Source organism: Rhodamnia argentea, chromosome 10 (genome assembly GCF_020921035.1).
Source record: "Rhodamnia argentea isolate NSW1041297 chromosome 10, ASM2092103v1, whole genome shotgun sequence".
Taxonomy (NCBI): Eukaryota; Viridiplantae; Streptophyta; class Magnoliopsida; order Myrtales; family Myrtaceae; genus Rhodamnia; species Rhodamnia argentea.
The window spans coordinates 11874245-11901751 of record NC_063159.1 but is presented as its reverse complement, the minus strand read 5'-3'; the positions used below and the strand labels follow the sequence as shown (position 1 = coordinate 11901751).

General features: G+C 41.0%; 3 protein-coding genes across 4 annotated transcripts; all 3 read right to left on the bottom strand.

The window, feature by feature from the left end:
• Positions 1-4123: 4123 nt before the first annotated feature.
• LOC115753862 (cell division protein FtsZ homolog 2-2, chloroplastic-like) lies at positions 4124-10753 on the bottom strand. The gene is made up of 8 exons (XM_030692693.2): positions 10624-10753; positions 9226-10000; positions 8318-8617; positions 7066-7156; positions 6063-6187; positions 5290-5382; positions 4852-4917; positions 4124-4706 (listed from the first exon to the last, which is right to left on the bottom strand). The coding sequence occupies exons 2-8, from the start codon at positions 9880-9882 to the stop codon at positions 4587-4589; spliced, it is 1452 nt and encodes a 483-aa protein (XP_030548553.2). The 5' UTR covers positions 9883-10000; positions 10624-10753; the 3' UTR covers positions 4124-4586.
• A 1761-nt stretch (positions 10754-12514) lies between these two features.
• On the bottom strand, positions 12515-17147 carry LOC115753861 (RNA polymerase sigma factor sigE, chloroplastic/mitochondrial). 2 transcript variants are annotated; one of them, XM_030692689.2, is made up of 6 exons: positions 17011-17147; positions 15293-16050; positions 14987-15133; positions 14029-14265; positions 13342-13605; positions 12515-12993 (listed from the first exon to the last, which is right to left on the bottom strand). In XM_030692689.2, the coding sequence occupies exons 2-6, from the start codon at positions 15989-15991 to the stop codon at positions 12796-12798; spliced, it is 1545 nt and encodes a 514-aa protein (XP_030548549.1). In that variant the 5' UTR covers positions 15992-16050; positions 17011-17147; the 3' UTR covers positions 12515-12795. The 2 variants fall into 2 exon arrangements, with proteins under 2 accessions (XP_030548549.1, XP_048127656.1); XM_048271699.1 differs by having other exon boundaries at positions 15293-16057; positions 17009-17139.
• Positions 17148-23194: 6047 nt separating this feature from the next.
• LOC115753892 (transcription factor SPEECHLESS) lies at positions 23195-26308 on the bottom strand. The gene is made up of 3 exons (XM_030692744.2): positions 25693-26308; positions 24745-25314; positions 23195-23623 (listed from the first exon to the last, which is right to left on the bottom strand). The coding sequence occupies exons 1-3, from the start codon at positions 26272-26274 to the stop codon at positions 23558-23560; spliced, it is 1218 nt and encodes a 405-aa protein (XP_030548604.1). The 5' UTR covers positions 26275-26308; the 3' UTR covers positions 23195-23557.
• Positions 26309-27507: the final 1199 nt, after the last annotated feature.

Genomic DNA, 27507 nt, shown 5'->3' with positions numbered 1-27507 from the left:
TTTCGCATGACATGAACAAGTTTGAAGCCCCCGTATCAATCAAGGCATAAAGTGATTTGTCATGTACCTTGACTTCCACAAATGGCAAATCGGTTGCGCTCGAAGACTTTTTGGACGATGGTTGAGTCTTCACGGAGTTGAAGGAGTTGAGAACCTTCACGGTTTTGAGTCGCATTTCTCTCTTTTCTTCTTTCTTTGACTTGTCGTCTTGTACGGCGAGCAAAGCGTTGAGTTTTTTCTTCTTTGGACATAATTGGGTTGAATGCCAGCCATTGCAAATGAAGCATGGTGATGGCGGCGGTGATTTGAACTTTTGTCTGTTGTTATTGAAGTTGCCTTGGGGTCGGTTTCCCTTTGTTGGTAAGGTGGTTTGGAAGGTCCTTCTCCCATGATTTTTCTCGCTCACCATGGTTTTTTCGGCCACGGTTATGTTCGCCTTTCTTCTTCTTTGTCATGTTGACGATCCGATCTCCACCCGTTCCCTTTTGACTTGGAGGAATCGGCTTTGGTGAAGTTGGTGAGAGACTCGGCCACGGAGAGCGCCTTTGAGATACTTTGAAAGTCCCTTCGCTTGAGCTCGAGTTATGCCCATGGCTTCAATCCATCCATGAACACTACGAGAGCCTCCTCCTCCCCAAGATTGGGAACTTGGAGCTTGAGTTCAGTGAATTCCTTCATATACTCTCGGACCATACCTCTTTGCTCGAGGCGATGGAGCTTGCTAAGCGCCTCTTGTTGAGCGAATTCGGGCAAGAAGTAGTCCCGAAACTCCTTGACAAAATCATCCCATGTGTTGATGGGATCGGCATCTCGCTTGGCCTCATCACAAACATTACGCCGCTAAAGTATGGCATTATCGGTTAGAAACATACGTGCGTTTCGTACCTTGGCCAACTTGTCTTGGATTCCAATGGCCTTGAAGTATTGCTCCATTCTCCAATGGAAGTTGTCCACTTCTTTGGCGGATCAGTCTCCCTTGAATGGCTTGGCTTTCGGCTCCTTTGTCTTCGGCGCCATTTGAACGGACCATAATGCCGTTCGCGATGTTAGACTTGCACAAGACTAGCTAGGTCGTGAGTTGTTGGACCTCCACCTGCAAAGCTCGATCTCGGCTTGGTGTGAGCTGTCCTTTTCTTGGACTTCCAACTTCAAGGCATCCATCAAGGCTTCGAGGGCTTCGTCGTTTATATGTAATGGAGCCACGGTTTCATTGATGACGATGGTGAAGTCCTGGCGGAGTGTCTTTTCGACCTTGTTGATTCGCTCCTTCACGTCATTGAGTCCGTCAACAGACTCTATCATGGCGGCTTTCATTTGAGTAAGTTTTTCGTTGATGGCGGACATGGTGTCTGATGAAACATCCCTCTTTTGGGACTTGAATCTCCCACGAGTCACCCTTTGCGGGACCTTCTCGTGGGGAATTTCGTCATCTACGGCAACATGATTAGCTTCCGAGTTTGACATTTTCTCAACCAGTTGTTCCGCTCCTCGATCTCACAAACTATCTTCTCTACTTGCTCTGATATCGCTTGGCACGGGCTGACTTTTGAGAGTTGATCCGTGCGGCAACTTAGGCTCCCTTAGAGCATTGAAGCGCCTAAGTTAGGCCTTTTCTCGAGAATTGCTTACTTGAAGCTTGGGCCTTTTCTCGAGAATCGCTTACTCGAAGCACCTGGATCGTAGAGAGAAAGTTTAGAGAAAGAAGCTTTAAAATACTTGAATTGGTTAATTGAAGTGGAAGATGTAAATGGGGGAGATGACTCCTCTATTTATACTAGAGAGCCTCTTATTGTAACCATTTATCTACTATACGATCTAACGGTAGAGAAAGTCAATCATCGTCTGGTCAATCCGAGGGAAGAGATGAACTTGATCTAACAGTGGAGGATGGTGATCCTCATCACTTTAATCGCACGGTAGAGATCATCAATCCTTGTCAATCAAATCCGATGGTAGATATTGAGCCCCTTTATAATCTAACGGCTTCGATGAGTTCCCTTCGTATTGATAACGTGGCACTTTTATTTGATCCGTGACACATGAGCGAGGGCGGACTGGCTGCACCAAGGGTGTACGCTAGCGAGGTCAGGGTCATGGGAAAACACAACGCTAACTTGATTGAAAAATCTTTGAATTCTTGTGAGCATCTAACGCACGAGTGCGAAATGCCAGCGAAGAGGAGCTGAAAAGACGCAACGACCCCTCACTTGCCCAATGGTCTATTCCGCAATATGTGTGGCTCAATATCTTACAGAACTCACCTCTATCACCATCAATATAGGTGATAAATGTAGATGATGAAGAAAAAAGATCATACAAGCTGCATATTTTTAACATATTCCTAAGTTGTCACCCTATGAAACCTGCATCGATCCCGATGTGCTCCGTTTAGATGTAGCTGCATAGGTAGAAACTTTGTATGACATAAGGAGTGATATCTCGAATCGACACTTCTGTGAAACCTTAAGGGGCAATTTATACAAGTTATTGGCGACGACTTTCCTGCTGTGTCTTTTGCCTTCAACTGGCTGAATTAGAGGTGTTAGCACGTCTTAGGATGAGCTTGTTTCCCGAACAATGAAGGATTTGAAGAACATGTTCTTAAAGTAATTGCTTGTATTATTTAGAATAATTAACCAATGAAAAATTTCACTATCGACAATAATTTAAATTTAAACATTTTCATGGACAATGAAAATATTTCTCATTCATTTATTTTTATAAGTGATTACTTTTAAGAATATTTTTTTCTATTCATTCATTTTTCAAAACAAACAGAAATCTAATTTTCCCTGCTGATTGATTAGAAGGAAGACATCATAAACTTATACACCAACTATTTTTGCTTTTGTTTCTGTGGAGATGCAGCATGAGAAAATTAAACACCTAGTGAGTCAAGGTGCTCCACAGGCTTCAGGAAAGTGAGAAAATCAACTACAACCAGTTGTGTCGAAGCAGGCGGAAGGGACGGGCGAAAAAACGAGCAGAGCAACCATCAACTCCATCAACCAAAGTCCTCCACCAAAGATACTTGCCGCAAAAGGCTGCTGACGTCCCGATGTAAATATGCGTAGATAAAACTGTATGAAACAGTGTCGAGAAATATCTGCATGCTCTCCTGATTGGGAAAAAGACAATTATGGATTTCGAAGTCTGGTCATTTAAAGTGCTGAGAAGTGAAAGTGAGGTAGATAGGGAAACCATCGATGCATTACCCAATTATTCTCGTATCCCCGTGTAGTTTATGAACTCCATAACTACCTTCATTCAATATCGAATGCCTATACAGCCCATGAATCATCATTATAGTCAGAAATGACACGTGCAATATAGATAGACATGTTAAAAGGATGAACCAGGTTGGGTAAAAAATTAACCAATCCAAATAGGCTCATTTAACCTATTTTCAACTACTTCCATGCAATAATTTATCTAGTGACTCATACCCGACCCATCTCATACCCAACATATACCCAACTCGTCCATATTGCTAAAATATTTTCATATTTAACCTAATCTAAAAAAACTCGTACCCACACCAAGGTGAGAATGCGGAGTGAGTAAGCGCGAAATCTAGGGAAAATGAAAAGAGAGTCATAAAGCTGAGTTGGATCTAAATAAGTTGTAAACCTATTTCTTTCTTCTTTTTTTTTTTGGTCCAAAAGTTGTAAACCTATTTCAAAAAGTCTAAATATATGAAACAGAAGCTTGAAACTCACAAGATTTTATCCAATTGCACACAGCCATCAAACATAAGCTTCTAACACCGCCAAACAATCCCTAGCTAAGACCACTAGAATCCTCCTGTGCACCACAGATTTTTTCCAGCCCCCGAGAGGCAGGCACGTCGCTTAAAGAAAACTATCAAATTGCAGCAAACAGAGAGATTGAGCTGTAGAGCGTAACCCAAAAAAGTAAAGGAGAAACCTAAAGCTGATCGCATCGATTGAACCAAAAAGAAGAAGCAGAGTGATGAAAAGCAATAGCATGGTGGAAAAGATCGACAATGTAACACATCAGTCGCACAAAAACCAAAGTCCCAGTGAACAAGCAGGAAATGAAGCACCAGGGGAACAGAAAACCAAATCCTGGCTATTAGATCATGATGGCAATGAATAGAAAGAAGAGTTTATCACCACACCATTTATCACATGCCAATAGCCCACAATGGCAAATGACCATCTCTACGATATCATCAAAGTACTAAAAGTTTTATTACAATTTCATCCAAAGCAATAAGAAACTAACACTTGGATGAAAATGCTGACGAGTAGTTAAGGCGACAAACTGTAGCCAACCCTAAGACTTTCAAATGTGTGGATGCAGTTGAAACAAGTGACACAGCTGAAAGCTGCGCCAGACTATCTTCCAATGGCCATCCAGATAGAACACAAAGCAACTCTAATAAGTATAGAAAGGAAACACTACCAATGCATTCGCACTTGGCTATGCCTCAAACAAAACATGAAGTCACGTAAGAACTATACACGATTTACAAAACTTAGACCTCTAGAGAAAGGTAAGAAGCAGAAATCACCCAGGAGGCAACTTCTTTACTGTATCATAAACACATCCAAATAAGATAGTCAAGCTCTTGGAAAGCGTGAACGCCCCTTCTTCTTTAGGAACTCGGGGATCTCCACTGAAGTGCCTTCACCATATGAAGAGGGCCGCCTGTTTAATCCATCTCCTTGTATCTGGCCTGACTATATTATCAAAGAAACAATTCAGCTTTCTTCTTGGAGACATTACCAAAGCAAACATATGTGACAAACAAACACATGAATGGAGATATAAGAAGATAGGAGCAAAATTTTCAGGGATTAGATGGTCAGGGGGGACGGCAGAAACCTGAAGTGACCTTCCTTCGCTTTCTTCTTGGCGTTTGAATCCGGTTGCAATTAAGGTAATGCTGACCTGATGCAAAACAAGACAAATTACCAATCAGAAAGTATTCTTCTCTTTATTAACATCTGATCGCAAGAAAGAATGACCAGTCATACTTTGCTTCTGTGGAACACATTCAGGCTGCAAAAGCATAAGTTGAAAGAAAAATGGGGAAAGGATGAACCTTTGTGTAATCTTAGTGACATACATGAAGGGTTTAGCAGTTCTAGTGATGAGGATATCTTTGGATGGAACTCCAAAGAACAAAATAAGTGCATCATTCATACATAGCCACTACTGTGCCTAAATGTAGTGTTTACCCTAAATTTGCTTTTCCGTAAGCATATCTTCCTACTAATGCCTCTCTATTAGTACTCAAAATTAGCCCCTGAACGCCTTTACCTGGCCAGATAGTGATGGGTCAATCACTGCTCCGAATATCAGATTGGCAGTTGGATCCACTAGGTCATATATGACCTCTGCAGCAGCATTTACCTGTATGATGGCCCCATAAGCAACAGGACAAGGGTAAGTCAAGATCAGAAATTTCGTGTGCAAGTATTCTACAGCATCCAGAAAGGATCAGGCAACCAAATTGTTACTCAATGAGGGCCCAACTTTCCAATTTTCCATGCAAACAAAGAAAAGAATGAGAGACTTGGTCATTTAGGAAAAGATATAATAAAAGATCCATTGGAACCGAATTATCACTGAGCTACCGACTTGGATGCACCCAACCGATAGACCCAGGAATCAAAACCCTAAACTGCAGCTAATTCTTCATTCGTGATGCATACAACCCCGAAAGAACAGTTGACTTCATATTACTATATCTTTATGCTACTATATGCACTGTGCCTTCCACAATGACTGCAGAAGCATCTTGTTATAAGCATGTTGCCCATGCTGGTGAACAAATCTAGCAGATGTCTGTCTCACTTATAACACCTATTGAAAGGCTTAATTAGCAGCAGAAAACTAAATAAATCATATTGGGGACAAAAGAACATGGCACTTATCAGATAAGCTTTCTCACAACACAAAATTGAAAGTGAACAATAACAAAATGCCAGATAACGTGATTCATATATTTAAGTTTCCTTATGACATTAGAGCCAGGGTTGAGGCTAGGGAAGCGAGGCAGAATGCCTCAAACTAGTAGAGTAGGGGAATACCTCAAACAAGGTCAGGTCGCTTCCACCAGTTATGTTCCAAACTATTCCGGTAGCCCTCTCAATACCAATATCAAGTAATGGAGATTGGATGGCATTTAATGCAGCATCTCTTGCCCTTGTCTTCCCTGACAAAAAACGAAAATGACATCCAGTGATGTTAATGAGTTAAAAGAGAAGTAGAAGTGGATTTATTCAATTATCCGAATGTAAATAAGACGCCCACGAAAAGATAATCATTTTTTTTCCTTTGCATTTTTGTATATGACAAGTTTCAATATCATGTAAAATTTGGCTAGAAGGGTAAGAGAGTCCATCTGGAACTCTTGTAGGCGTGAGAAAAAATTTCCTAAACCAAACAAAATATACTAAATGCAGCCAACTGTCTTAACTAAATACTGTTTTACGCAATATAAATTTGAAGAAGAAATACAAAGCGTAGTTGCAGGCAAAGCATATTAGAATTAGATGACAGATGGGCTCATCATCCTAAGTGTCAATTTAAATTCAAAGACGCCGCGCCCCCCACCCCCCGGCGCCGGGTTTCACAACTGAGTACAGTTCTACTTCTACACTTACAATGAGATACATCCGGTATAACATGGATTCGTCCAGAACCATGTTTGGTATATATGATGATCCTCATATTGATTCTTGCCAATCAGCAAAACCAGCCACCGGTCAGGACCACATCCCATTAAAAAGTCTGCATTTTTCTTTCTTAGCAAACAATTCCTGGAAATAAGTCATCCATTTTGTGGATACATATGGCTTCACAACACGGGCAGATATGTGGCTTCACTAGTGCTTAATGCAGAGTTCATATTCTAAGGTCGACTGAAGCTTAAGCTTCATGAGCAAGGATGCCAGACTTGCTTATGATAGTAATATAGTCGACTTTTAGCTTTTTGTATCATCCTAGCTTTAAGAGCCTTTACTATCCTTCTTGAGATTAATCTCTGAAAGAAGAAGTCGAAAACTCTTAGCTAGCTAAGATGAATATTACCTGTTGCAGTCCCTATCCCCATCAGTGAAGATCCTGCATTAGCCATTATAGCCCGCACATCAGCAAAATCAACATTGACCAGTCCTGGTATCTGCATGTAAGATGACTCAGCATCACATAGAGTAAAACAACTATGCAGAGTGATAATTTCGACACATAAAAACATTAGTTCATCGTCTGAAATGTATGGTGCAAAAGGCCCTCTTGCAAAAAAGAACTGTTGATTCCAACCAAATCACAATTGAGGGCAGACTAAGTCTTGGTGATCGGAGGCTTACAATGATCAAAGTCAATACCTACAAAGCAATGCTAAACTTAGCTATAATGAAGATGTGAATTTACAACCTTGGGGATAAAGGAATTAAGTTTAATTTCTAGCCATCCAAGATTTTTCTGCTAGAAGAAGAAAATTGTAAGATTGTGAATGCTCTGCATTAGCGGCTACAACATTATCTGTGAGCTTCTTCTTGTGCACCGGGGTCAGAGAAGCAACCTATTCTTACCAAATTTTGCATGATCTTTTAACTGAGCTTCAGAGAGCTTCAAATCAGAAATGTTTCAGAGAGAGCGTCCTAGAAAATAAAGAGTAGAGAGATCAACTTGCAAGAGCACATTGCTCTATCTATTTTCTTGTGATGAGAGTGAGTAATGTAACAGCTAAAGGTAGTCTTATACAGTAGATATGCAAGGTGTATAGTAATTGCAAGACAAAGATATGTTCTGTATAAGTTGACATAATTTGGCATGTGTGTATCTTTACAATTTTCTTCTTCTACCACTAATAAGTTGTATCAGAGCCCAAAAATACTAAACAAAGTATCCTTGCCTCAAGCTTTTAGCGTGAAAGGACTTCAATCTTCTCAATAACAGGGCCCCAAATCAGAAGATGACTCATTGATCTGACTCCTCAATATGTGTTTAGGAGGAGATCTGAATTGAAGGGCTCATATTCAGTATGTCTTTTTAAAAAAATGAGGCTCGAAGCATCAAGTACATCGTGAAACATTGAAAGCTCTTGGCATCTCCCCTTTTCGTCTTGCTACTATACTTCATCTAAGTGATACTGAGTCTTGAAAGAAGGAATTTCGCCCCATGTATTAAAAAGCTTCCAGAAAGCATGTGATCATGCAGTGGCTGTAACTCAACCTATAATCCCAAACTCTATGTATTTCGTTTGAAATTTCCATTTGTCCAATGCATTACAAAGGAAGAGAAACTTAGAGTCCTCAAAAGAGGTGGTAGTAGTCCATACCGTGATTATGTCAGAGATTCCACGAACGCCTTGCCTAAGAATGTCATCAGCCAGATTAAATGCTTCCGTCACCGGGGTTGATGGCGAAACTGCAGTCAATAACTTGTCATTTGGAATAACAATCAAAGTGTCCACATTGTCTCTCAGAGATGCTATTCCTTCCTGGGCTTGAACAGTTCGCTTTCGTCCTTCAAAAGAAAATGGGGTTGTTACAATACCAACGGTCAATATACCCATTGATTTTGCTACTCCTGCAATTATAGGAGCACCACCGGTGCCAGTTCCTCCACCCATTCCAGCCTGCACAAGAGAATTAAGGAACAAAGAAATCGAATAATCAGCTTACAATTTGGGCCCTTGACTAATGATATTTATTGAGTTATTATTGCTGAGATACTGTTCTTAATCACCATGAACAGTGTAATAATGGATAAATCATTCCTCAATAATGATGAACAAGCAAAAGGTACAACAGGACATCAACTATTCTCAGTACCACATTAGTCCATCCATATTATCACTCTCTATGTGCATTGCCAGATCAACCATATGCTCGAGGTAATTATTTAGCGCTAAGGTCAAGGCAGTTCCACCACAAAATTATGTTTCAAGTGATGATCGAGAACAACGATAATATCAGCATATCAAGGGCCTTGGTCCTAGATACATCAAGGAAGATGGCTCTTCAATGCATGGAAGTAACATTTACTAGCTCCATATTTTAATTTCATCACTATTTATGAATCTGGATGCAGCATTTACAGCCACTTTATAAGTCCTTAAAAGAAAAAAAACAACAGGGAAAAATTTAAACGACAATTTGAAAACACTCTGCATATACTATCAATCATAGACAGGAACTGCAACTGCAAGCTCAAAGATAGATTACCATGTAATGTACTACCTACCGTGACAAAGACCATATCTGAGCCATAAAGCGCCTCTTCTATTGCTTCTTTGCTTTCTTTGGCAGCGTTCATGCCAATTTCAGGGTTCCCCCCTGCTCCAAGACCTCTAGTCAGCTCTTGACCAATCTGCAAGCGATTCTCGGGAAACACAGGAGACATTCTCATGGCTTGGGTATCCGTGTTAACTATCCAAAACTCCACGCCCTTCATAGCACTTTCTATCATGCGATTGACTGCATTTGACCCACCACCTCCGACTCCTATAACCTTTATCTTAGCTTCACTGTAATTACTTCGGTTAGATGTGTCTCTTAAGCTTTCCACCACATTTCCACCCAAACCATCATTCTGTTTGTTTGCTGGGTTATTTCCCTCACCTTTATCCCCTCTAAGCATGACAACTTCGGGGTGTAAATTCAGAAAGGGGTCTTTACTAGGATATGGGCTAACACTGTGAGAGTTGGTCGAACACATTATCTGAGGCTGAACAGACTTCATGGTGGCATCCTGAAAATTATTCTTTGTTCCAATCATCTTCTCGGACTTCACTTTAAACCACCGATTCTCCACCGACACTCTCCCTCCTATTAAATTTAGCACTCCCTTACGGTTTCCACCAACTGATGGTGCAAGATTTGTCGATATACAGGTCGCCATGTCCGAATGAGTACAAGGATGACTAGATATATTAAGGTGGCGAGGAAGTTTCCTCCCAAACTCAATGGACAAAGAGGCCTAAGTCGAACTTGGTTAAATACAGATTTTCTGCAAGTACCTGTGTACAGATAGCAGACATTTAATGAAAGAGCAAGAATAAGCTCATCAGTGAAGTTATAAGCTCATACAATTTGACAGACATTATGGAAGACAGTCCTCTCCAGAATCGCTCATAACAGGAGATATGTAACTAGCTTTAATTCCAATGACCTTTAATGCCTTCTACTCCGAGTCAGAAGCGGACAGAAAGAGACAATTTGAAAAAACGAGAGAGAGCTCGACCTGAACAGATAATTGCACCAGTTCCCTAAGAATGATCGCTGATTCTTACAATCTAACCTGCAAGGATGCCCCTTCCATCTCCGTAGATCTTCTCGTTAAGATGAATCAATCTAGTTTGAACTAAAACCGTACATTCAAAAAACTAACATATCTTGACCGCTCATGCCTCCAAATCCGTCCTCCATTCAAGCAATCACTGTGTGTCCACTCTTCACAAAGGCGAAGTGCCAGAACCGGCGACGGAGAGATGCACCGAGCAGCATCAAGAGAGAACGCCACACGTACGAAGAGAATCCAGAATTGAAGGACATCGACGAAGACAACCCCAACTAGTCGGCGAAATGAGACGCGTTGAACCAGGACAAACGACTGCTGAGAGAGAGAGAGAGAGATAGAGACCTGAGGCAGTTGTAGCGCTTAGGCACCGAAAGAGCAATGCAATTTGGGGATGGAATCGGGAAATGATCCGAGGCTTGAAGCGACAAAAGTTCCCGGAGCTCCGAGTTCTGCGAGAACCTTCACCAAAAGCAGCGAACAGCAATCACCATCACCGATCAGAAGCTAAAAATGGAGGAGGAGGAAGAAGAAGAACAAGAGAGTGAGACTAGAGAGAGATAATGGAAGTGACTCCAAAAGCAAAAGAAGGGACATTTCCGCATTGCTCATCCGTCCATCGATCGGTCTCGGCCATCACGAGTCGTTAACCCCACAGGGTTTTAGCTCTGGGCCGGGCTTTGGGAGGAACCTTTTGGGCCGGGCTCTCGGGGCAACCAAAACTAAATAAGAAAGCTATCAATAAGGTTGCGGATGTCCTCTGTAGCTTTCTTCATGGAAAAGATCATAATTTTACCACATCGTCAAATTATAACAATGATTAATGTCAATTTCTCATATATCACCATCATTAGTACCAAAAATAGAGATATAGTTAATGCAAATTAAATAGGTCAATATAAAGGAGGTCATTAATCTGGTTTTCACGACCCATTTGATTAAACGAGTCGGTTTCTTGTTGCGCAGATCAAATCCAAACATAATCCGCTTACCAATCGGATCAATTAGGGACGACTTTGACATAAACATAATCGACGTAATCCCAAACTAGTTAATTCTATACTCGTTCAAATCGTGTTGTCATGTTTTGTTAGGAATCAGCCACCCCAAGAATTGGAAAGGAAGGAATGGAAAGGCTATTCGATGAGAATAACAATGTGGAAGTAGTTCCTTAGTTTGGTTTCTTTGCTTGTCTGAAATTGCAAGGCTTCCGAATATATCATTATTTAGTCACCATACCTAATCATCTCATTTATAAGAAATTGTTTGATTATAATTCTAGACACGGGTATGACTTATAAACTTTGCCCTTTTGCTCCATTTCTTCTCCAACTCAGCCATGAGAGGATCTGCAAGCATTGAGGTTAGCTTTATCATTTGTTAAATGGATTCTGTCCTCGAGTGCTTCTTCATTTCATTACGGTTTGGCTTTGTTCTTTTCCGTGTGTCTGTTTTGGCACAAAGGAAAGTACGTTCGAGCATTCTCTTTCTCATTCTCATAATCAATTGAACGATTTTTTTCCTTCTTAAAAGTACATCTTTCTTTCGTTCTAATAGATTCACACGTACGGCATAGCGCATTTGAAACACTTTCACGATACGGACGGGTATATATCATCATTTTCTTTAGAAGCATGTCGGGCAAACTTGACACTACTATGTTAGAACTGAAGAATGGTTTTATCATGATTTTACTTTGATTTTGTCGGGAAAAAAAGTACCAAAAAAGCCCTAAGTTAATTGCACTTGTGCCAAATCTATCCTAAACCTTTCAATTATGCTGATTGAGTCTTACACCTTTTTAAAATTTGCCAATTTAGTCCTCTCAGCCAATTTTGACTAAATTACTAACATGGACGTCGATCATTCTACATGACGTAGTTAATGCTAACGTGGACAAATTTTGCAATATCAATTCCATGATATTCTGAAAAGTGTGTAATTGATTTGAAAATATCGTGCTCGTGTTGTTAACCATTCCCGCTTGACGCCATTTCCTCCTGCTGCTTGAGCATATTGTCCTTTTTTAATCTCAATTATACGGGACCCGGAAGTACATTCGAACTGGGAAATTTTACTTGTTTGCTCGTGCAAATCTTTGCGTGAAGTGGAAGTATCCAGGTCATGTCCTCAGTTTGCCAACCTGTGAGAACAAAGGAATCAGTTGAAGCATCCGGTCCCTTCATTCTAAGAGCTTCATTTTTTTCCTCGCCATATCAAACTTAAAGCCGGTAATAAAATGAAAACACAGCAACCTTTTCACACTGATTCTTGTCACTAAAATTGTGTTGTTCGGTATAGAAATAGAACCTTTACAGGGGGAGAGAATTATGACATTTCTTGTCCGCTCTGCAATATTATACACATCCGAATCGGAGTAAAATGGTATAAGACATGTATTAACATGTAGCCAACAGGGTATGGGGCAGAATAAAAATGCAAACAGTTGTTGAGACTATCATAGATCAGAGGCGGGTGGGAGATATAGGAAAGTGAGGATATGTACAGTAGACAGGTTCAGACTATGTAACGACGAAGATAATCTACTCGGGTCGGATGCTTGAGCTTCATGAGAGCCTTCACTTCATGCTTCCGGACCATCTCTCTGGATATGTTCAAGTTCCCAGCAATCTCTCCCAATGTTCGGTCACCTTTACCATCGAGCCCATACCTCTGTCTGACGACTAGACTTTCCTTGGGCTTCAAGGAGTCGAGCTGGAACAAGAAAATATGCAGTCAAAACCATGTCAAATGAGGCATGCATTGTCAGAAGTGGCTGTAGATAGCTACATTGTTCTTCCTCCTATCCATGATTCTATATGATTTACCGTTAGTTTTAGTAGCTTGATTTGCCAGCATAGCCAGATTTGGATTCAACATGCCATAAATCTAATCAAGTGGTATGGAAATGTGGTGGTCTATGTAATTTCTCCGCAGTCAATCTCTGATAATATACCGGAGTGCTTTCATCTCCAAACAAAAGCAGAAATCTTATCATGCCATACGCTTCCAGATTAATTGAAGAAAAGAGTAAGCAGTGCTATGCAAGCTTTCTTTGATTACCACATCATCAAGAGCAAGCCTGAGAAGAGCCGGTTGCCTCCTATTGTCTCCTCCAACTCCATCAACATCAGTAATTCCGCTGATAAGCTCTTCTTGTGTGACTGAGTGCCTAGAATGAAGAGAGAAAACAGGCCTTGAGGCCCTCATAACTTCGTGGTACCTCTCAGGTGAGATACCAACTTTATCAATTATCTCTTCCTCTGTTGGCAATCTCTGTAGTTGAAACATCAACTCAAGTTTCGCCCTTTGGATCTCAACTCTGACCTGCAAAAATATTATAACTCATCAAACATTTCAATCATTTCAGATTGGCAAACTTTAGGTGTAATTCCACTAGTTCCACAAAAGTTTCATCTCTCTCAAACCGACAGACAATTGGTCACAACCATAAATGAGCCTCTCTCTTCGTGAAAGGCAATATGAAACTTAGATTTTGCAATTCAAAAGCTGAAGAACAAGCAGTATTTGCAGTCACAGCAAGTTCAATCACTTGACATGCTCCAAAAGCAAGGTTTGTCAACATATTTTAGTGTTCCATAGTAATAACTGGGTAGTGTCTATGAAGCATGATAGGTCTCAAACATTTAATTGCCTGAATCTTATCTTTCTAGAGGGTGAGGACAGCCACGTTGTATCCATGCCCATGGAACATATATAACTGTTAGCGGTAAAGGAAAAGAAACTTACCGACTCGAGGCCAAATGACACACGTGTGAAGCTGGAAACAGTCATTGAACGTATAATGGCATGCCTGATCCAGAAGAGGCTATAAGTAGATAGCCGGAATTTCCTTTTCGGTTCAAAGCGGTCAATCGCTGTGATAAGTCCTTTTACCCCAGCTTGGCACAGATCTTGAAACTTTGGACCATTCGCAAAGTCTTGAAAATACTTATTCATTACAAACAGGACAAGCCGAAGATTATGCTGCAACAAATGCTAGACGTCAATACGCTTTATTGCTAGAAGGCAAGACGCTTTCCCCAATAAAATAGGCAAATCGGTCACACTTCAAACTGCAGAGATCAAAGTAAATCTAAAGACATTTTAGCTACTACTTGTGCAGCAAACCATTAGAAAGGAGGACATTGGCGCGTCTTTTGACCAGGGACACTACAAGGGAATGATGACGAAGAGATAAATATGACGGAATGGGACCACAGTAGTAACAGAAGAAAAGAAGAACATCCTCGGACGGCTGAGACAAATTGAACTGAATTAGACAAGGTTGTTCATTTTTTGAGCTCCAGGGGGAAGTCAGACATAGACAGGACTCCTAAAAAGTTTCTAGTTCAATGATTTATGCATTCTCCCATGCCAAAAGTGAGGTTTTCTAATTTTCTTTCTTTGCCATTCACAATAAAGATCTCCATATGCCAGCTGAAAACTTAAGCATAAGATCCACGGCCAACAAGCCTTCGATACAGGAACCTAAAAAACCAAGATTATCGGGTGTATCCATGGTGGCGGATCACTTTTAGCGACAGAAATAGCTCAATACACATTAAAATGTCAATAGTTAATTCCTGCCTAATATTCTAATATCCTCACGCATATCAAAGCATCGTCAACTATCTATAAAAAAATCCTATCACTTGCATCCGTATTTCAAGGGATACTTAAGATCTAAAGAAGGAGAAGGTTGTACCTTAATAAGCTTGTTTCTGGCGGCATGACCAACCTCCAACTGTCTTCTAAATTGAGCTACGCTCATATTTGTCGCGTGGGCCAATTCACCTTCTATTGGTTCCCTTTCCAAATCATTTCGTAAGTTTTCCTTCACTTGAAGAAGAGCCTAAAATTGAGTTGACACAAATTAGCATGACAAAACTATCCAATTTCAATCCACCAAAGGGACAACTAAATCTAAATCAATCTCACCCATGACATGGACCAGGAAGATTTTATGTTCTTATATCATTCAGTTTGACTGTTAAGAGATAAAAAGTCTCACCTTCATCGGTTGCATCAACTTGAATAACCAGGCATGTTCTGTAGAAGGAAGAACAGGAGGAATCTTCATCTTTTTCCAGTCCAAGCTGACCAAATCGGTTGAAGATGAATAGTCCCTAACAAGCTTATCAATCTTCTCTTCCTCGTCCATAACCTCTTTTTTCCTCTGAACTGAAAAGGTCGCTTGCTCTTCCTTTTTCTTTTTCAGTGCAATCCTTTCATCTAGGCTGAAACGCTTTTCATTTTTACTCCGGGTACGGACCACTCTTTTACTAGTTTTACTTTCTTCTCCCTTATCAACATCCTTAGTCTTCTTCGTCCTCCGCCTGCGTCTCCTCATACCATGACCAACATCTTCACCATAACAGGTTTCCGCCGCAGGTGTCTGCTTGTATATATTCTCGAGTTTGGCCGCAGCATCATTATAATCAACTTCCAAGGTACACGGAGAAACTTCATCTGTACAAACAGCCTTTCTCGATGGTTTTCTTGCGTTTTTCCGTTTCGTCTGTTGCTCCTTAGTGGTTTCTACAGGATAGTATGTCTGTTCATGGTGCGTCAGTAAAGCTGCATTATTGTTCTTACCCGCTCTGAAATCTACGATCAAGGGTCTTTTTGATGCAGATCTGCTAGTTGAAAACTTCGCATTAAATCCCAGTGGTGTGCGGGAAGCCGAGCTTGAGATAGTCACAACTCCCATGCCAAGTTATCGGAGAGTATATAATGTGATAAATGGAAGCTTTCTCTGTGCAAAAAACTCTGCTCCAATAGAACACAAGAAAAGAGATTTTAATCCCAGAATTGTAGCAAACTGGGCATCCGCACTTGTCCAAAGAGAAAGGCATACCACGGCAACTATGTATAGCGAAGGCACATAAAAACATGTGGAACTAAAACAAGGGAAAGCATTTTGGCCCCAAAAAGAAGCACATGAAATTCTGTCAATCGTTTGCACTCATTTCATACAAAAAAAGTCTTGTGAAGATATACGGACAGCGCAAAAGGAAAAAGGAACCCGATCCACACTGAATCAAAAATCACTATCTTTTCATGTCGCCATTTCAGTTGATGTAACCGCAAGTTCTTTTGCACAAGAAATAAAGATCGAAAATCAGAAGTCTTAGATTACAACTGCCAAAACAAGGTCATCAGTGGGAATCAAATGAGGGCGAAGAGTTCAATTCCAAACAAGGGAAGAACCATGGCGGTGACAAACATCAAGCGGACAATGCGCAGTGGGGTTGTCTGAATGTTAGGTAAGTTAGCTTGGGACATCTGGAAGGACATGGTTGGACTTGGAGCAAGTTCAACGGCTTAAAGCAGGAAGGAATTCGGTTCCGACATGAAGATTTCATATAAACAGCAGTTGCTACATGTTCGAATCACACGGGAGAACTCTTACTAGACAAATGGCAAGCAAAGGCATCAATCGATCGGTCCAATCCACGTAAATGGAAAAAAGGCAACAACCAACGATACTCGCAGATGGCGAGAAGGCCCCGCACTCGTTCCCTCATCGAGAAAGCAAACTGACCCGACAAAAACAAGTTCACCATCCCCCTCGGAACTGCAAAATGAGAACGGGACATAGCTAGCCAACCGAAGCGACATAACCCATTCATCGAACGAACAGAAAGAATCAACGAAGCAATGCAGAGAAACTACTTCGGATCGCTATTACAAACAACAGCAGAAGAGCAATCGAAGCACCGAGGATACCTCACAGCGCACGTCCGAATTTCGCTTCGAAAGATGGGAATGTCGAACTCGAATCAGATCAGAGGCACGGAAGGGATTCTCCGGCGAGAGAGAGATTTATGCGTTTTAATACCACACGAAGCAGGAATTCTCAAAAATCACCTTGTCCACAAATATAATCGCAGCTCGTCAACGAATCGTCTGACCAAAAAAAAACAAAAAACGACGAATCGACGGCGATGATTGATGGCGCGAGAAATCGAGGGCCGATGCGACGTACAAGTCAGCGCAGAGAGAGAGAGAGAGAGAAGAATCTACGTGGCGAATTTTGCAGGAGGAGGAAAGAGATATTTTTTTTTTCGTTTTTTTATTTCATGGGTTAGATTGATAAACGTGGTTGGATGTGATTGGTGCCTTGATTCGTTACACGAGTTTGTGGGTCCCAGTAGTCGGTGTGAGAAAGCGGCACTGGCGTTCGGCGGGCATACGTAGCCTAATACAGGCCACTTGAAAAAGTGAAATTTTATTTATTTGTAATTTTGTTTAACCCCTTTTTCATTGTTTTTAATTCTGGACATTATTGCGGAATCGTTCTTTCCTCGTCAAAATTTTTGGGAGAAGATTTGGAGACTCTCTCAGCTTTTATACAATCGTGGCCACTAGAATAAATTTTCGAAACTGGACCTTTGAAAATTTTATTTGTGGCGAATCCCTTAGCCCTGACTTTAGAGAATACATTTCAAGTTATGTACCGCCTTTTTTTGAAAATTTCACACTTTCGGAAAAGTGCCTTCGTGAAATAATTTTACAGATTTGTGTTTTGCCGGTTAGTGTTCGGATGAGGTGAAGACTTGCGCATACACTTTGTGTTTTCCCATTTTGGTTACATCGGTGAAGGACTTCAAAGTCGAGAAGGAATTAGCCAATGTTTAAGCAACATTCATTACTATCTAAATACAGTGGTTATGAACATGAGTATACTTCTAATTCTAGTGATTGGCAAAATGCTGTTGCAAATCTGAGAGGGATAATCATTCCCTCCATGTTCAGTCTGTAATGAATAGATGCCGACAAAGAGAGGGTTCAGGCCATTTTGATTCATTTATATCTATCTAGTCTCCACGGTTTGTGTTGATGGCTTTGCCCGTGTCGGGACCGGTGGATGCATCAAACAAGAGCAGTGTCTACGTGCATGATAAGTTAGAGGGTAGTGAGGTATTGTGAAATTGGATATAGTGCCTAATGAACGTGTAGTGCAACGGTAGATTTTGTGTAATGTGAGATTTCTTTCGGACGAAGGATTCATTTTCTTCGGACATATTTAGTTCCCGGTTCCATTTGACCATCCGGGGATTGGACCGGACCGGTCAGTCCGGTTCCAACAAGACTAGGTGGTCCGGTCCCTCCATTGTGATTTCCGATTCCGGGATGGGAATTAGACCGCTCGAGAACCGATCATCCCTAGATCTTGAACTATTGGATATCTTCGTTAATGTATGGGTAGAACATGATAGTCGCTAACGAGCTTTTAAGATCGAAGTGGGAGGATCGAGTTGGAATAAGTTAAACGTCTTGTTACTGCTTGATGCTAATATTTTGACATTTCATAGATGTGAATCCCTGACTAACTGATTCTTCTGTGTTACTTTGGCTCACCAAGGACTTGTGTTACTTCTTTGCCTATCTTTTCGTTTGGGTCTTGCAGGGAGGTCATCTAGGTCTACACACTACACAGCTGCCGCAGATAGGGAAAGAAGGAATCGCGCTCCCAATTGAGCAGACCTCAATTACTTTCAATGTAATAACTTATTATGTAATAAGTTACGTAAGCATCTTTAAGTTACGAAAAGTCTGAATACAATATTTTCTAAAATTTTATCATAGTATATGGTGACTGTTAAACCTCGGACATTCATATGAAGTATAACAAAGCATTTGTTGTTATCTCGGTAGAAGATGAAGAATCAAGGTGCTCTCGAGGATAAATTGATGCTCTTAAAAGGTGTAAGTAGTGCCGGCACTCCCACGTAGAACGATCGACAATTCATGTCATTAATTTTCGGCTAAAATTGGCCGGATGAACTCAAATGGCAAAATGTGAAAAGATTCAAGATTCAACCGACCCAAAAAAAAAAAGTTTATGACTGAATTGACACGATTGCAATAGATTGTGAACTTTTTTGGTAATTTTTCCATGGATAAAACGGCATCCATTCAGTTCATGTTACTATCACTTTACTTAGTAGGGCTGCGTTCGTCTCCTGATGTGGACGTTCGAAACAAAAAGGTTTGCATCTACCACCACAATCTGTTTTTACCAAGATTGCATTCTTAACGCAAAACGAATTGTGGAAGTGATCGCTTCGCTGCTTACCTGATTATGAAGCCTAACTGAGGATCAGTCTAATATTTCTAATGTAAAAAAAAAAAAACGTTGTAGATGTTATTGAGGAAGCCATGGAGCTTGTGGAGCTAATTCCACTAAGACAGGCCTCCGTCCGTTTGCCTGGTTTCGATGGTCTATCCACCGAGCAATGCAAAAGGCTGACCATTGTGGTTGAACTAACCTCTCGATTATTCTCACAGACGAACCGTTAGTGGCCACGAGGAGAGCGGTAGTATGCACAATTCGCCCTTGAGGTTGAGCTCGGCACTTTGGTGTCCGTGCCTGATCCTTGCGCCTCGGCCTGGAACAATGGAGGACCGGCTAGGGTCCGTCGAGGCTAAGCCCGAGACACCTGGAGTGTTCCACGCTCGGGCTCGATGGACCCGGATTTGGCCTTTGTGAATCTGAGCACTGCCTCCGTGGACTTGAGCACGGGTGTCGAGGACCCAAGCGCAAGAACCAATGTTTCATGCCCAACCTCCATGAGCATACGCCTCAATAGACTCAGGCTTGGAGCGGGGACTTGGACACAAGCACTAGGATCCCAAGCCCGACCTCGATGGACCAAGCCCCGATGTTGTAGCCTCTAGCACGGGAGTCTCGAGCCCAGCCCTTGACCTCCATAGACCCAAACTCATCCTCGATGGACCCGAGCTTAGGTCTAGGTTCTTGGGCCGGATCTTCATGACCTGGGCTCAAGCGCCGAGGATTCGAGCATGAACACTAGGTCTTGGGCCAAGTTTCTATGGACCGAAGCTCGGCCACCAAGCATAGGTGCCGGTGTGTTAGGCATGAGCATCGGGGAGTAATAATTGTTACATTACAGACCTATTATAGGTAGACTACGATTTTATTTGCTTGTAGTAATAGCTATTGCGTGGTTCCCACCGTGTAATAGCTAGAAATATCTCCCAAAATACTGCATGTTGTGATGGCTATCTCATAAAATACCTCCAACGTATTGTCTCCCGCTCATTCTACCATGTTATCTAAAATTTTCGTTATCTAATTCTACATCATCCACAAGAAAATGATTATCTTAATTACAAAATCACATTACTCAAAGCTCAAATGCAATTTTTGTTGTCATAAGGCTCAAATGTGTTGAGATGCACAAGTGAGTTGTATAAAGGAATTCTCACATTAGAGAATTGATGTGATATGAAGCGATTAATATATTAAGTTGGCGTATAACTCATAGGATTAAGCTTTTGAGTGAAGGTAAATCTAACTGGATATGTTGATGGGCTTAGACTTGGGCTTTCTCTTGGCGATCTCCTCGGGTGAAGTTATCGGGCTTTTATTGTGCTCTCTCCAACAAATGGTATTAGGGTCGATAGTTGATTAGTGGCCCACTCCTAATATGTATTGGTGTTTGGTGTTTGGTGAATATCTCAAGGATTGACTGGTGGATGTTGTGTTGTAGCAACGTGGGCTCGATAAGCATTGATGGAGATTCAAGTTGAGATATATTGACTCGAAAAGATAAAGGGCTTAACTAGAGCTCACAAGTGAGCACGTGAGAGGAAGATTGTTGAGATGCACGTGTAAATTATGTTAGAGAAGTCCCACATTAACACTAGACCGGTCCAATCTTCCGAACCCCGGTTTGGTCGATAAGTAATCACCAACTAGAGTTTGCCACGGATTTGCTCTGCTCGTTTGTTAACACAAAAGGCTTCGGACATGTCCATTACTACCAGAAAATGATATCCAATGAAATAGAACTCAAACTGTTTGATTCCATATTTCATTGCTAAGATCTCCTTGCTGTATGAAGCAGTTAATATATCCAAGTTGGCCCATAACTCAAAGGCTTAAGTCTTTGATTTATGGGCCAATTTGGTTTTGAGTTGAATGAAGGTGGGTCTAACTAAATATATTGATGGACTCGGACTTAGGCTCTCTCTTGACGATCTTTCCGGATGAAGGTATCGGTTTTTTTGTGTGCTCTCCCCAACAAAATGTTTGGACATCGTGTTTTTCAAAGTGCAAAATCTTACTTACTACTCTTTCAACCTTGGGCTGAAGGCCAACTTCTTTACTTTGTATTTGTATTTTTACTTTTTATGCAATACTATCTCAGACATCATATCTTCTTACCTTTCTTTTACACATAGTATAAGGGGAAAAAAAACCAAGGTACTCCATCTTGACCTTTAACATCACATATCGTCAAACGAGTGGATCGGGTCGAAAATAGTTCGATCCAAATTGACCAATTTTTATGCAATACACTTCTAATAATTCATAACTAATCTTACTCATACCCTAACCCGATCCATATTGCTAAAATACTTACATATTTAACTAAATTTAGGAAAATTCATACTCAAACCGAGGTAAGAGTATGGAGTGAACAAGCACGAGATCGAGTGAGGATGAGAGAAAATGAAGGGAGAATCATAGAGATGGGTCGGATCTAAGTAAATTGTGAACCCATTTAACATGCATATTATTTTAGGTTTTACTATCCTAAACTCATTTATGACACATTTACAGAATACAACTAACCCATATAAAAACTCGGCCCATCAAATATGGCTTAAAAAATTGATATATAACCCATTTCGACCGGTCTAACTTTCGTCCACAAAACGCAACTAATGCACGATGAAAAAAAGCAATGAATTCATCGAACATGTTGAGAGAAGCAACGGAGGATCGTCAACCCCACGCCTATTGACAAAGATCTAACGTTAGAGCAGAGGGACAATGAGAATGTCCTAACCAAAGGGGACACCTACTGCCAACAGGGTAATCGAACGAATCTAATAATGTAGGGAAAGAATAAATAACACTATTGTGTAGGTGGACTCCCTACATAAACATTATTTAACCTAGGAGGTACCTTTAATTAATTATATTCCTTCATCCACCAGGTCCATCCACATGTAGCGAGCTCGCTAGATGCTGTAGATGAACGTACATCTCCATTCAATCAATGTAAGTCCAAGAAATCATCGCGACACAATGACCAAACTCCTTTTGTAATAACAATTCATAATATAAAATTTGGAGCGACCAGGAAAATGAGTGACTTTAGGACAAACTAGACCTGAATTTTTTTGCTTTTAGTCGGTTCATGGAACAATTGCCCCCAGCTCTGGAGAGACTTCCATCGATGTAAGGATTCATTATGATGTCCACGATCAATTGCATGCTCACCGGTGAAAAAAGAGAATTCGACAGCCGACGTATAAAGGTAAAAAGTATGATCTCAAATGGTGCACAAACTTTTAACTTTTTTTTTTTTTGCTTAACTCATCTTTGATATCGTTGATTGAGATAGCAAGTTTTTTGGCAGTACTTGTGAAGAAGTTATTTAGCAGAAATGAAAGTGGCTTGTGGCAAAAACAATCATACAACTTATACGTAGATACACACATACGATTACGCAGACATGTGCATATAATTTCACACGAAGTGTGTTCATCCAAAAGAACAAACAGGCAATGCTACATGTACTAAAGAATCTCACTAGAGAGGGTGTGCGAAACGGTGGTTTTAAAAGCAAAGGATGTAAACGAATATCGTGATAAAAGTTGGAGAAGGCTTTGATATAATTTTCATTTAAAAAGATAGAAATAATCAGTGTGATAGTTTTCACTTATTATCTTCACCTTCTAATTATAAGTTAGCCGAAGGCAATGAAAAGCATAACCCGAAAGAAAATGATCATGACCAAACTTCTTCTCGAGTATGAAGTTGTCAACATCGTTGCTTTTCGTGGCCCTAAAGAATCTAATCATTAAATCAGACAATTGTCCGATAACTTGTGCCTGTTATCGAAATTTTCTCCTAAAGATTGACAAGCTACGGCAAATCAGCAAAGTAAAAAGAAAAGAAAAAAAATGAACCAGAAATGAGAGTAATTAGGAAAATCATATGTGGAGGTAACCAAGTTGATGGTAGAATCTCATTACGTGATTAACCCAAGAAATGCGTTACATTAAGTGTCCAATAATGACAAGATAAGACTTACATGCCAGTGAGAGGGTCACAACAATTACTAAAGTTATGACTGCTATATGGTGACTACTCTACATGAATGTTAATGAGAGAATGGTGGTGAAAGGACCCTTCCCCCATTCTTCTTTATTATTAACAAAAGAGTTTGAGAGAGAGAGAGAGCTACGACATTAGGGTTGAGACCGTCGCTAAAACACCATCACCAGCAGATTAGCAGAAGGTTTGCTGTATCTGGTGAGCGAGCTCCTCTGCGCTAAGTTGGCATTCGACTCCAATCTGTGGAAGAGAGACAAGTATTTTCACTTCTTGCAAAATGGGCAATGCCCAAGAAAAGCCAAATGACAATTCCTTTCCCATAACTAAGACGTGGGATTGTCCTAGCTTTCAGTGAAACCTCGTGGTTTTCAAGAGCCATTCATGAAGATACAGACTTGAACATAAGTACCTAACCCTTAGTACGACCATGTCAGCCGTCATTAACTTTTTTTAAAGTGGAAACGATTACGGTGTACCGTGTTAGAACAGGAACACCAATCCCCAAAGACAAAAACTGTCCCCGTTCCTACAATTTTCCGGCTATTTTGTTTTCCTGCTGCTGCTGTTTCTTTAACTGATAGAAGCAAACTCTTGGCATTTTCCTTCCTTCTCTTCTCCTTTACACATTGTCCTTGTGGATGATGTCACGCCCTAATATCGTATCGTTGGAGCATCGACAATTTATGGGGGTTGAAGTAACCATGCAGTTATTAGGGCTTCAGGGAAAAAACATGCCTGGTAGGGAGACGAATTTATGAGCTCCACGCCTTCCCAGCTAACCCAAGGGAATCTAGCTAGATTTTACTGTTGGTGTATTTAATGAGGCGACAAATCGAGGTATGTCTGTCTTCTCACTCTTTTGTCTTCTTTCTCAAGACCCTACATAAAGCCAAAACCTTGATCCTCTAATTTTGTTTATGGACAGTCTTGCTACAACCAAGTGCTTTGAGGGGATTTAAAAGTTACTGTCTAGGGTTCATGACGATGATTTATGGCTGTATAATGGATTCAAAAAGGTAACATCCAAGTACGCGTGAGATTCTTGCAAAATGATTAGTTCTATCCGCCACGACATGCATGTAATGTCTATTGTTCACATCATCATGGAAAAATCCAGGATTTTAGAAGGGCTTTCAACTTCTAAATGTTGATTACGTACTTCACAAACCAACATAGTAACCAGCGGCACTCTTTAACTAGAAAAAAAATAAACTAGGTTTTTACTCCTTGACAAAATCGAACTGTGATGAAAATATGATTAGCATCTTTTTCCACAGAAAATAAATGCAAGCCCAAGTGAAGTTTACTCAACATGAAGGCGAACTCTCTTCAATATACCTTGGTGGTGTAAAGAAACTTACCTTGATGGTGAAGGAATTAACCATGGTGTGCTCATCAACAGGGCCGATGCTTATGTGGAGGATCTCCAGGGACAGGTCCTCCAGGGCCGACACTATCCTCAGTGCCTGTCCAGGAATCCTAGGAGACACCGTTTTCAACAGGACATTCGCCCCCGAGAACTTCACTTCCACCTCAGCAATGGCGGATTTCGAGTTGGCCACAAGCTCGTTGCTGTTGCCGAGGACGCTGTTCTCGATGGATGGGGACCTGGATGAAGTTGGCGACGGAGTGGCAGAGACGTAATTGCTGCTCTGGTGCATGTTCTTGGGCTTGTAAGGGCTGGTGGGTTGTGGGGTCCGAGGGCTTATGGGCAAATTCATGAGTGGCCTAGGGCTGAGCGGCGGCTTTCGGGGGCTGAGCACTGGCGGCGAAGGCCTCGGGCTCAATACCGAGGACGAGGATGGCCTTGGGCTGCTGATCAGGACTTCGCTGTATGCTTTTCTTTGCTTCTTGGCTTCGAGCGATTGAAGCACTTGTTGGAGCTCGCTTATGTAGTCCACCACACCTCCAATGATGGACGCTTGGTCTCCCTGAAATTTAAGTTTGTAAAATTTTTTAGTTCAAACTCTACAAATTGTTGATGAATTGACCATAAGTGCTCATTTCGGTGATAATTAAATGAACATTTTGTTGCCAAGATTGCGGGGCCAAGGGAGAAATTAAACAGTGGCATATTAATTTTCTCCTTCAAAAGAAGATGATGAAAGTCTCCTGGATGTCAATTCTTCAAAAAGAGAAATGGTGGTCCCTGAAAGTGGTTTGATAACTAAGTTTTTAACTTGTTCTCCTCCTATTTCCAAAGACGGAATGGACTTATCTGGGAAAGGCTCAACAAATTGTACTTGCGACATTACCAAACCGGAAAAAGGGAAAAAGTAAAGCAAGCAGCAAAGTCTTCATCAGCTTACTCGTTTGACGTAGAAGCAAGGCATTAACGACCGCAAAACAGACAAGTGCTCGTTCATTTGCTTCCGGCGATTACGCTCCACGGCGATGTGGCACATCCGGTTCTGCTGCTGACCGTCTTGCTGGTTCTTGTAGTAGTCCGAGCAAGAACCACTGCCGTTCGTGACCTTCTGTCTCTTGTTCTTAGGCGAAGAAGCTTCGTCACACTCTTTCGAGCCAAAGACAGCCATCTCGTCCAATGCAGGAAGAGGAGGAGGAAGAGGAGTAATCGCCGCCAGGGGGAACTCGGCGTCCAAGCTCTCCAAGATACTGAAGAGATCATCGCCGGCGCGTCCTCCGAAGGTAGGGTCGGCGAATTCTTGATCTTCAAAGAACATGCTGCCGCATAACATTATCCCTGACTCTCTCTCTCTGTCTCTCTCTGTGGAAGTGAGAAGTGAGAACCACTTGCTGGTTTTGCTTGTTTCCGAAGAGAATGTTGTTTGCTGAGACTTTGAGAGAGGGTCGGGCTGAGGGAAGATTAGGTAAGACAAAGTAGGAAAGGGATGTGAGGGAAACGAGGAAAAGGACTGAGATGGGGGCATGAAGATACGTCCGAGATTTTTGTCGAAATCAAGAAAAGGAGATGGCCATGCCAATTGCATTAAATATGAGAGTGACTAAACTATCACCATCAACATCCTCTCTCTCTCTCTCTCTCTCTCTCTCTCTCTCTACTGCTGTTTTTTGTCTTTCGAATGAACACTGGGGCTTATTATTTACCGTTAGGAGATGGAGATCATAGATTGATTACAAAGGGCAGGGAGTTCTTCACAGCCTAAACCGCGGAGGCTGCGAAGCACGGCGGCTGATGGGAAGGCAGAGCTCCTTTTCCACTGAAAGCCTAGAGAGAGAGAGAGAGAGAGAGAGAGAGAGAGGGAGGGGACTTCTTAGGGTTTTGTTTGAACATGAGAGGGAGGAGGAGGAGGGAGAGAGATATGTATATACATATACATGTATAAATATACATATACAAAGATCTTCGTTCATGGATTTGTTCCATTTTCGGTGTTTAGCATAAATATTCTGTTTAAAAATTCATTTATCCAGACCGGTGGTATGTAAACGAAACGGCTATTTTCGCAGATCGGACATATATATATATATATATATATATATATATATATATATAAAATTTGTACGTGGATAAAACTTAGGACTTTACCGACATAATAGGTTTTTGGGTACTGTGAAAATAGCAGCATGTTGGGGGTTATAAATTCTTAAAAGAGTGGACTGTACAATAATTTTAATTTTTTTATTTATTTATTTTTGCGATCTAGAACGAATCGTTATCCAAAGTAATACACTTATGCATTAGATCTTAATAAATCTTCCCATGAAAACGTGATTTCGGTGCCTAATTCTCGATGCAATTCTCAAACCGAGTATGACATCGGTTGCTCGACAGATGCTAATGCATCTAAAATGTCAAAATCCCATCAGCTTCTTCCTTTCACGATTATCAAGAGGCTCACACGTTGAAAGACGGTCGCTATCGAGTGAGGAAGAACACACAAATAAATCTAACAGATAAAGAAAAAAATTACCAAAAAAATCTTAAATTTATTGTAATTGCGTTAATTTAATCTTTTTTTTTTTCAGTTGAGTCTTAAACTTTTTGCTTTTGTATCAATTCAGTCCATCCAACTTTGGTTGACCGACGCTAAAGTGCACACTTTTTAATGATATTTTATCATTTTTTGAATTATTTTTATTTCTTTATTTCTTATTTCTTTTCTTCTTCTTTTTTTCTTTTCTTTCTCTTTTTTTTTCTT